At 44.1% G+C, this 11,745-nt stretch overlaps 1 protein-coding gene across 1 annotated transcript; it reads right to left on the bottom strand.

Annotated features, from left to right (window-relative positions):
* Positions 1 to 580: 580 nt before the first annotated feature.
* On the bottom strand, positions 581 to 1,294 carry LOC125588354. Its single transcript, XM_048759662.1, has one exon. The coding sequence runs from the start codon at positions 1,292 to 1,294 to the stop codon at positions 581 to 583; it is 714 nt and encodes a 237-aa protein (XP_048615619.1).
* Between the last annotated feature and the right edge of the window lie 10,451 nt (positions 1,295 to 11,745).

The raw sequence follows: 11,745 nt of genomic DNA, 5'->3' as shown, positions 1-11,745 counted from the left end.
AAAAGAAACTTGGTTGACACGTTGATCCCTTCAGCGTATACCGGGAGGGTCACCTCTCTGGCGGTTTGCTTAACTTCTCCGCTGAACCCTATGAGTGGGGTTTTCCTCTGAGTTAGAGCGCTTTCGTCCTGCCCCAGATCCTTGTATGCGGCCTGGAAGATGATGTTGCCGGAGCTTCCATTATCTACCAGTATCTTTATTACCAGGCAATTCGCTACAGTGAGGGATATGACCATGGCGTCGTGATGTGGGGTGAGAACCTTTTCCTGCTCCTTGGCCGTGAAACTTATTTCGTCTGTACCCAGGAGCAGGCATTTTGGCTTGGCCGCCTCTAGGCCGTGCTTGGCGTTCCAGGTGATTTTTTCGTGGCTGCATGGCTTATGCCGCTGATCTCCGAACCGCCCGATATGACATGTATCATTGGTCCTGTCGAGGTGGCGAGACGGGAGCAGCTTAAGTGGGCTTCCCCGTTGTCTCCTTGATTAGATGGCTCTTGGCCTACTCGGAAAGGAACTCCCAGAGGTGTCCTTTTCTTAAGCAACTCATTGACCTTGATCTTCAGTGCGACGCAGTGCTCCATTTAGTGACCGTGGTCTCGATGGAAGTTGCACCAGAGACCAGGGTTCCGGAAAAAAATGGGTGCTTTCATCTTCTGAGGCCACTTGACCTGTTGGCCCATCTGCCTCAGAACATTGATCAGCTCCGGCCTTGAGACGGAGAGGTGAGAGATGTCTGGCCAAGTGGACACTGCCATCCCTTCTACCTTCTCGATCGTCCGGTTCTGGTATGTGCCCCGGTTTCGATTCCCGGAGTCCCTGGCTGGTCTTTGAGAGGGTTTCTCGTCTCGCTCGGTTCGGTCTAATCTGATTGTCTTGGGATCTTGCTTTTGCTGTGCCTTAGCGCGACTGGCAACATCCTCCTCCCATTTTACCTGGGCCCAAGCTCGGGATAAGACGTCTTCCATGGTTTTGCACTGGTATTTGGTTAGCTCCTTATAGAGGTCCCCTTCGGGGAGCAGGCCTCTCTTGAAGGCAGAGATAGCAGTGGGGATGCTGCATTCAGGAATAGCCACCTTCTCTTGATTGAAGCGGGCTATGTAGCCTCGTAGGGGTTTCGTCCGGTGTTGGAGGATTTCGTAGAGGCCATCAGAGGTTTTCTCCTGGTCCCTGCTGCTGGTGAATTGTTCCACGAACTTATCGCTGAGAATCGCGAAGGAGGCTATGGACCTGGAGGGTAGATTAATGTACCATTGCAGAGCGGGTCCGGTCAGGGTTGAGCCGAACCCTTTGCACATGGTAGCTTCACGCGACTAATTTGGGAGTACTACGGCGAGCATCCTTTGTCTGTATTGGGCGACGTGGTCGTCCGGATCAGTAGTGCTGTCATACGCCTTAATGCTGGGGAAGGAGAACTTTCTGGGCATCTCGATCAAGGTGATCTCATCCGTGAAAGGAGTATTGGCATAAGAGTCGGGGTTGCTCTTCCGGATGGGGAGAGCTACCCCTGGGAGCCTCTCTACCATGGACTGCATGGCATCGAGCCTCTTGGAGAACATCTTCTCCAGGTAAGCGACCATAGGAGATTCCGTTTTCGTTGCTCCATCAAGTGCTTCCTTTTCGGGTTCCGGCTCAGATTCACTGTCTCCAACGTCGTAGGTCTGAGCATCCTTAGCCTTTTCGTTCGTTGATACGTCTCCTCCCAACGCCGTAGGTGGGAGGTTCCGGAGTTGGGTGTTTCCAGAGTCGACATGGGGCGGACCTCAGCCCGGAATTGACGCTTCTTGTTACTCGCCATGTTGTGGGATTGGGTCTCGTCTTGGAGATTAAGATTCTCTGATTCGAGCTGGCTGAGCTTCTCGGCGCTCTGCTCCAGTTGCTTAGAGTGTTCGTTGAGCTTCTCCTTCAGGTTCTGGACTTCTGAGGAGAGCTCGGGATTATCCTCCTCCCGAGTTTTATGTGGCTCAGTTACTTGGGAAGCTTCGGGTAGCTCATTCTGCCCTCCTTCTAGCGCCAAACTGTTAGGGGATTTTTGTGTAGGATCTTTGTGAGTACCACGGACCGATGGACAAGGCTAGTATTTGTATTGATTTGCAAGTAAGAAAGTAAAAGAGACGTTTCATTAGATCAAAGAGCTGGAACTACAACAATTTTGAGTAAGAACCCTAGTTCTAGCCGCCTAGCTCTAATCTCTAAGTCTCGAAGTGTCGATCCCTTGCTTTAGGGTTTAGGTTCCCTTTATATAGTGTTCTTAAGGTGGGCCTTAGTCGGTTGGAGTAGGTTAAACTCTTCCATATTCGGAAATATGGAAGGTTCTCCTTATCGGAAGTCTCTTTGACCCGACCCGGAGTACTTCGTAGCGGGGAACCGGGGTGCCTCCTAGCGGGGACCCAGAGGCCAGTGTCCTGCCTGGGGTCTGGAGAAATTCAATACCTGAGTATTTTTCCCCAACAACCCCGACACCCCAGTCTAACGGACAAGCCGAGTCCACGAACAAAACTGTGGTCAACATGCTTAAAAGGTGATACCTCTTAGGGATCGAATTCATAGGGAGCTAGGGAACCTAAGAAATCTAATATGATTTGTTAAGCTAGATGGTTTTAGAGATTTAAATGTAAATTGCAGTTTTATATTGAACAAGTGTTTGTTCAATAGATTGATTGAGGTTTTGGTGCTTAAAAAGGAAATAGTTAGACTTAGGGTTTTTATTCAGGAAACTTGGGATTATAATCCTACATATGCCTAATGAGTTGCATGCATAATAATGTAAAGCTCAACTACTTAGTCAACAAGTCCATCAGCTTTCGCATGTTTAGACTTGTCTATTAAATAGATCTAATGATCTCAACTATCGTAGGTCAACCAATAGAAAGTGTCGATCGGTGATCCTATATGGATATCGATCGATACACCTTTCGCTCCGTCGATCGATTATTCAATATCGATCGATGCGCTTCTAGTTAAGCTTTATGCGCGGGTTGAATGATAGCTTACTAAGCTCACTAGATCAGCTCTCGCCTTACTCATAGCAAGAAACTTAGCTCAGTTACAATGTTTTCAGGATGAGAATGAAGCTCTCGCTTTTATCAATCAATCCTAGGGCAAGTTCTAGGTAGCTAATCTAGAGACAGGCATTAATGAACAATCCTAATGACAATTACCACAACTCAGCAATCTATAGTTGGGACTAATCCCTCCTAACCTATTTAAACCCTAAAATCTAACAATGGAACTACTCAGACATGGCTAAGCAATTCATAACAGCAGTTAGGTAAGAAAACATCATTAGAATAGTAAATAGATATTAATGGAGTTCCAATCACAAATTATAACTTTGGATCTTCTCTCCAATCTATCAAAATCCTAGAAAACCTTGCTGTTAAAATAATAAAACAAGAAAAGCACACTCTGCCTCTAACATGGTAGCAAAGCTTATATAATTAGGTTAAAACTCGTCAGGGGCAATCTTGTAGATTGGTGAAGATTTGGGCTTCATGTCGGCTGTGACCAAACGGGCTTTCTGCGCGCTTCGCTGTCAATCGATGTCAAGATATGAACATCGATCAATTATTCCTCTCCAATATCGACCGATGGTCGAGCTCGATGGTCATCTCGGGTGCTTGCTCCAAATATCTCCAGAATGCTCCAAAATCATCACTTATCTCCAAATCACTCCTGATCTTATAAACATAATAAATAGACTCTATAATATAACAATTATTAGTAAAAACACCTATAAACCATGGATGAAAATGGGTCAAATCCATAGTCTATCAACTCCCCCAGACTTACCCTTTTGCTTGTCCTCAAGCAAAACAAACAGGCAGTCTCTCTGAAAGAGGTTTTAAAACAGCAGGGACTCACATGATTTAAAACTTAGAATCATAACCTCTGCAATATTGCAATCCACATCTAAAAAGTCCTAATCACACAAGCACATTATACCATATCCTAGCTTAGCAACCCTATTCATTTAGCCAACAACTTAGCAATTCTTGTCTGACATTCCCCTCTACCAACCTCATTTCTTAGCATAAATAAAAGTGTAGGCTTTACCTTGGGAGTATCGATCACAGGATGCAAGGAATTTCAAACAAGTATTTGGACCTGCAGGTAAACATTAGTTCATATCCTCTCTCTCTACTATTTCTCTCCTAGTCAAAGTCTGCTTATATTAGCAAGATCATTGACCAAGATTGGACAGGCTTCCATGAATCAAGCCTTAATGGTGGTTGCCACCAAGTCCTGTTCACTTCTTTTTGACCTATATCGTAGGATTATTTGCGAAGCAAGCCTTAATGGTTGTAGCCACCAAGTCATGTTCTAATCCTTTACCTATAGACTTCTTATGAAGCAAGCCTTAATGGTTGTAGCCACCAAGTCCTGTTCGAATTCCTTCCTAATAAATCTCTAATAGATATATATAATAGTAATAATATATATATATATATATATATATATATATATATATTTTAATTATCTATATTTCGAAAATAGAGAGAGAAAGGGTGCTTAATCTATCTACACAAGGTTTTACCTTCCAGACTTGTTTGAAGAATCCGATCTCATGCATACCAAGCCCCAAGACAAGCAGTTGTGTCAAGTTTAGTGTTGGAGGTCAGCTTTGGTTCCTTCAAACAATCTCAGCAAGTGTGAATAGTTGACAGGTTGATCCACTTTAGTATCTTTAGTACTATCTGCAATCAGTAAGTCTAGAATGGTGCTAAAGAGTGGTTAGATAACAAGCAAAAATCTATTAGTTCATTATCCCCTTCTTGACTCAATAAAACTTTTTGAAAAACTTTTTAATAAAACTCATAAATAAATTACTATCAGTAAACCCCCCCCCCCCCCCCAGACATAAACTACACTGTCCCCAGTGTAAATTCAGTCGGAGTTATGGTGATAACTAAATCATAAGGACTCAACGTAACAAGTTAGAACGATATACCGTATCGGAATGGATGTCGACTGATGTAGGGATGTTGATATCGGTCGCGGCAGGTTAGGCAATGTCGATCGATGTCGACAGCTTCTCGTCGGTCGATACTCACGGCAATCGTCTACTCAGATCTCTTTTTGTGTTTTTTTTATGTGTTTTTTTTAATATGACCTGCAATAAATAAAAACCAACATAAATAGTATATCAATAAAAACTAAATAAATATTACCTAATAGTGGGTTGCCTTCCACTCAGCGATAGTCATATAGCTTGACTTTGGAGGTGATTGGGCTAGTAATGTTGAGCACTGAGACTTGTTGGAAAACAAGTATCCATCTCTTCTTTGCGCTTCTTGAACCATGTACCAGCGAAATCTCTCATTGCTTCTTCCCCTCTATGCCATTTTTCTTTCATTGTTGCAGTTGTGTTTCCATCCTCTGCAATCTTTCTTCAAGACTCTCAAGGTTGAACTGATGTCTTCTAAGTGTGGCGTAAGTGTCAGCTGAGATCTCCTCTCCATGGTAATGTGTGTCGGACATGTATGATGTAATCTTTGGTACTAGCTGGCCTCTGTTTGTAGCGTCGTCGACTGATGCTCGATGATGAATGTCGGTCGATTTGTTGTTGCGTCTGTCGATCGATGATGATGCTTCTGGTCGACGAGCAATGTAACTCTGAATCTCCACCAATTCCCCTTGCATAGCTTCAATCTTGGAAGTCAAAACACTGATGCTAAGATCCATTGGGAAATAGATGTCATCACATCTCCTATCAAGCCTCTCTTCTGTAGTTTCCATAGCTCTAAAGATCTCTTCTACCAACTGATCTATTTCTTCCCTGGTGTGAAAATTTTCTTGAGACTTCATCGTATGTGGGCGTGGTGGATTGTCGTCGACCGATGTTGGCTTCCGATTGTCGAACGATGTGCGTTGACGAACGTCGATCAATGTATGTTGATCTCTGTCGATCGATGACGATCGAGCAACGTCGGTAGTATGTTAAATTATTGCTATGTCTTGCTTCATCTCCTCCATGCAAGTAGTTAGACACCATCAAGCTTCATCTGGAAAGCTTCTTCGTTCGCGACAGACTCCATAGAATATCTCATTGAACTTGTCCTTGGTGTAGATCTCTGGTACCAGCTTGGTCTGTGTGAATAAGTTAGCATGTTCAGGAAGACATATGTAGCTTGGCTCATCTCTCGAAGCTCTCTCCACAACTCTTATGATATCCATGTTGTGAGGACGAATGCTGTTTCCATCTAGATCTCTGGCGTATCCCTGTTCATCTCTGTAGATTCCATACTGATCCTTCTCTTCCCAGTAGAATTTCCTGGTACAGTGGGAAACAAAAGCTCTTCTGCAGAATTCTGGTTGTCTGTCGACCGATGCTGGGACGTCAACGTCAAACGGTTTCTTCTTGGCTCTGTTGATCGATTCTTGTATCTCTCTGTCGATAGATGCTCGTCTATCTGCTTCACTGATTCGGCTGGAGCTGATCCTTTTCCATAAGCCTCTGCAAGAAGTGAATCTGTTTCCACTTGTGCCTGAATCTCTGGTCTGAGAGGACAAAATTTTCAGACTAGAATTCCTTTCTTTCTGTATTCTTCATCATACAAATCATAAAGGGTCTCAGGTGGTGCATCGTTTACTGCCATGATGGGGTTGTAGTAGTCGTTCTCCCAATCATCTGGACTACTGTCGACCGATTCTTCATGTGGTGTGTCGGTCGATTTATGATGGCCACTATCGATCGATGTTGCTGTGTGAGTCGATCGACGTTGAGTAGTCTGTCTCTTACTCGGCTCCACAGTGGCAAGCTGCAATAATTCCTGGATCATTGATTCTTCTGGAGGACATCTGTGGCTTCTTGACTGGAATGGGGTCTTAGTGGGCATTAGTATCGATGAGTGTTAGACACAACTGGTTGGTTTGCAAGTTGCACACTGCTCCCACTGTTGACAAGAACGCTCTCCCAAGTAGTAGAGAAGAGTTCCAGTTTAGCTTGATGTCCAGGACATGGAAATCAACTGGAACTAGGGCATTACCAATCTGCACCTCTAGGTCTTTCACAATTCCTCTTGAGTTCCTCTGGGAACAATCCACAAAAGTGAACAACTCCTGCGAAGGCTCCATCTGCAGACCCAGATGGTCTGCCATAACCCTAGGTAGGATGCTGACTGATGCTCCTGTGTTGCACAAGGCATGTGGAAATTCAATACCCTTCACCGTGCATGGTATTGCAAATTGCCCAGGATCACTCTTCTTCTTCAATGTAATCCTCATCCTCATCTTTTCTCTAGCTTCACAGAACATTCTCTTGATGTCTTCTTCTTTCTCTCTAGTTTCTCTGAAGAACATCCACAATCTGTGGGTATAATAGGCCTCTTCGAATGGCTTATCTAGAGGAATCCTGAAGACGCTTTTTTGAAAATTTTCCTTTTACTTTTCATTAGCCCCCCTCTTCAGATGTTTTGCCAATTTTTCCTTTCTTCTCCGTAGGGTTCTTCCAGTAGGAACCCTATCCTCTTCCATAGGATCTTCTCCATCATCAGAAGGTGTCCTGACGGTCTCTGGTGGGTTTTCTGAAGGTTTTGGTGTGGGCCTGAGTGCATTAAGACGTGCAACATCTATCTTTGGCATCTGCACTCGGTAGGTAATAGGTGCTCGTCGATCGATGGGCGCTGGAGGTTGTCCATCGATACTGACATCTCTTTATGGAGCGATAGTAGATTCTCCATGTGTATCGATGGAGGTATCAGCTCGTCGAGCGATTCTTACGTTATCAGGGCTGGGCGGATGTGGGTGTTTCGCTGCAAACTACTCGTGAGTCAGAATCCTCACGGCATTGTAAGATGTGGTTGACTCCGTTGGTGTCATCGATCCATGCTCTAGAGATCCTGTCGATCGATTTGGACTGGTCGACGTCGATCGATGTTCGAAGTCTAGCGTCGATCGACACCAATGCGATCCGCCGAAACTCATCAAACTTTCTACTTCAAAATCTCCTTCTTGCAGTTTCTCTTCCTTCACCACTTGCCAAAAATCATCCTCAATGATGGCATTCACGTGGTGTTTCATCACATCATCCCCTACCCCTCTTGTCGAGTCTTCCTGCCTCTTGACAGCATCTCCCATCTCCTGTCTGCACAACCTGCATCTCCAGCTTCTTCACATGAGTGCTCAAAGTCTCAAACTTCGTGTTCAGGTTGGTGTAGACAGAATCAATCTTCCCATTGAAGTCCACTGTCATTCGCTGCTGTGTCTCAAGAACCCTATCAAGCGTCTCTTCAATCTTGCTCTCTTGAGTAGGCGGCGGTGGCTACTGGTAGTAGGAACTTCCATAATTCATGTTGTTGCTGTAGTTGCTGTAGTATGGTTTCTGGTACTGTGCACTTTGGTTGAAATTACCCCTATTTCCATAGGAATTTCTGTTTCCACCCTAGTTTCCAGAACCTTGGAATCCAGTTCCACCAATGAAGTTCACTTCTTCTTCTTCCTCTGCTCTACTCTCTGTGTCTACAGCTTCTGCATCTTCAACCAAGCAGACCTGCTTTCTAAGAAGCTTGTGAACACTATTCAGCTTTTCTTTCACCTCATCCATCTGATTATTCCCAAGGATGGTGGCAAACTTTTTCCTCTCAAAATCAGTGTTCTTGGTGTAATTGCTAGATGCTAGGTTTTCAATCACCTTCACTGCCTCTTCTGGATTCCTGGTGTTGAAGTTCCCATTGCTGGAAGCATCAAGAGCCATCTGGTACTGCACCGCGATACCTCTGTAAAAAGTACTGAGCAGTTGTACTTCGTTGAATCCATGGTGTGGACAGTCTCTCTAATAAGACTTGAATCTGATCCAAGAGCCTTTGAATGATTCTGCAGGCCCCTGAGAGAAGGTAGCAATCTTGCTCCTCAAGTCTTCAGCACGTGCTTCATCAAAGAAATTGCATAAGAAAGCATTCTTGATGTCGCTCCAGGATGTTAGAGATCCTGGTGGTAGCTGCTTAAGCCAATGCGAAGCTTCTCCAGCAAGAGAGAACTTGAAGAGCTTGCATAGGAGATAATCCTCAGGGACTCCCTTGACTTTAATAGCAGATATCAGATCCTCGAACCTCTCCTGATGGTCCATAGGATGCTCATGAGACAATCCATGGTAGGGTATCTGTCCCACGAGTGTGTAGTACTGCGCCTTCAACTCAAAATCCCTCTGAATGGTGGGATGACGAATGGCTGATCTGTTGGTGTAGAACTGATCTGGACGGTTGTAGTCAGCCAACGTCTTGGGTCGAGCAGCCTCATCTACAGGTAAAGTAGTACCTGTAGCATTAGCATCAGACTCAGGGATTGCAGCCCCCTGAGCATAAATCCTCTGACCTGCTGCATTACGCAGATGACCATCCTGGTCATGCAGGTCACCATTATCATCCCGTACAAGTATCAAAGTTGCAACCATGTCTCGCGGCTCAGTATCGATCGATATCTGGGATGGAGTATCGATCGATGTCGGATGGATGATGTCAGTCGATGGAAGATGAGGGTCTTCGGTCGATGGTGGTGAGCGAGTATCGGTCGACGGGACTAGTGTCTGGGTCGACGGTGGTTGAACGAAATCGAGCGAAGAATAGGCGTTGTTGTCGATCGATGAGGAGCGCGCTTCTTTGCGGATTGAACGCTCCAAACTTGCAGGATCTGGTGAGAATAGTAGTTGGGTTTCCTTGTTGCTTCTAGTACTGTTGGGCATGTACCTGAAAATCCAAGAAAAAATTTTGTGTGAGAAACTTAACAAAAATTAGATCGAATAGGCGATCAAAGCTCCCCGGCAACGGCGCTAAATTTGATACCACTCAAATTACTCTAAAGAGTGATTTATACTCTCTCAAATAAGAGGTGAAGTTGTAGTACTTAGGGATCGAATTCGCAGGGAGCTAGGGAACCTAAGAAATCTAATATGATTTGTTAAGCTAGATGGTTTTAGAGATTTAAATGTAAATTGTAGTTTAATATTAAACAAGTGTTTGTTCAATAGATTGATTGAGGTTTTGGTGCTTAAAAAGGAAATAGTTAGACTTAGGGTTTTTATTCAGGAAACTTAGGATTATAATCCTACAAATTATCAGCTTTCGCATGTTTAGACTACTTAGTCAACAAGTCTATCAGCTTTCGCATGTTTAGACTTGTCTATTAACTAGATCTAATGATCTCAACTATCGTATGTCGACCAATAGAAAGTGTCGATCGATGATCCTATAGTGATATCGATCGATACACCTTTCGCTCCGTCGATCGATTGTTCAATAATGATATCGAATGACGCGCTTCTAGTTAAGCTTTATGCGCGGGTTGAATGATAGCTTACTAAGCTCACTTGATCAGCTCTCGCCTTAATCATTGCAAGAAACTTAGCTCAGTTAGAATGTTTTCAGGATGAGAATGAAGCTCTCGCTTTTATCTATCAATCCTAGGGCAAGTTCTAGGTAGCTAATCTAGAGACAGATATTAATGAACAATCCTAATGAGAATATCACAACTCAGCAATCTATAGTTGGAGCTAATCCCTCCTAACCTATTTAAACCCTAAAATCTAACAATAGAACTACTCAGACATGGCTAAGCAATTCATAACAGCAGTTAGGTAAGAAAACATTATTAGAATAGTAAATAGATATTAATGGAGTTCCAATCACAAATTATAACTTTGGATCTTCTCTCCAATCTATCAAAATCCTAGAAAACCTTGCTGTGAAAATAATAAAACAAGAAAAGCACACTCTGCCTCTAACATGGTGGCAAAGCTTATAAAATTAGGTTAAAACTCGTCAGGGGCAATCTTGTAAGTTGGTGAAGATTTGGGCTTCAAGTCGGCTGTGACAAAACGGGCTTTGTGCGCGCTTCGCTGTCGATCGATGTCGAGATATGAACATCGATCGATTATTCTTCTCCAATATCGACCGATGGTCGAGCTCGATGATCATCTCGGGTACTTGCTCCAAATATCTCCAGAATGCTCTAAAATCATCACTTATCTCCAAATCACTCCTGATCTTATAAACATAATAAATAGACTCTATAATATAATAATTATTAGTAAAAATACCTATAAACCATTGATGAAAATGGGTCAAATCCATAGTCTACCAAAAAGCGACTGGAGGGCTCTCACGGGAAGTGGGCTGAAGAACTACACAGAGTCCTCAGGGCCTACCGGACCACTCCCAAAACAGCGACACAAGAAACTCCCTACTCGCTGGTCTACGGCTCTAAGGCCATTTTACCCACAGAGATGCACGTGAGAACAACGGTCTCAGGGTCTGTTGGGGTCAAAAATGGTTACGACGAAGTTAACAACCAAATCCCCGAAGAAGAAAAACGTAGAAAACTTCGTCGACAAATACTTGTTCGAAATAGATTCTTTTTTACGAAAGCCTTTGCGGAAGAAACGCGAATCATCGGACAAGAGCTCGAGAAGGATCGTTACGCAGCGACCAAACACGTGCTCCGCTCGGTCGCTACGTAGCGACCGAGTTCGAGCCAAAGCTTAGTCACTACGTAGCGACCAAACATCCATTGACCGAGCTCAAACCAAAGTTCGGTCGCTACATAGCGACCGATCTCTTCCGAAGCATCGATACGACATCAGTCCATGCATTCTCGTCTACCCTTCGATGCTATCTCCCGAATACCGTAGCGAACCCATCTCACGTTCCCCGCCATTTCTAAGTTATCAATCAAACTTTACCCTAAAAACCGCGGAAAGTTCATTCTTTATCGAAAGAAGCCGTAATAAACGCTTCGAGTCAAAAGACGGCCCAAG

This window comes from Brassica napus, chromosome C6 (assembly GCF_020379485.1).
Source record: "Brassica napus cultivar Da-Ae chromosome C6, Da-Ae, whole genome shotgun sequence".
NCBI classification, from domain to species: Eukaryota; Viridiplantae; Streptophyta; class Magnoliopsida; order Brassicales; family Brassicaceae; genus Brassica; species Brassica napus.
Note: the sequence above shows the minus strand (reverse complement) of the source record. Positions and strands in the feature narration are given on the sequence as shown.

Bases quoted from the DNA above. Each gene is read 5' to 3' on its own strand.
- LOC125588354 (XM_048759662.1), bottom strand. From the start codon at position 1,294: ATGTGCAAAGGGTTCGGCTCAACCCTGACCGGACCCGCTCTGCAATGG.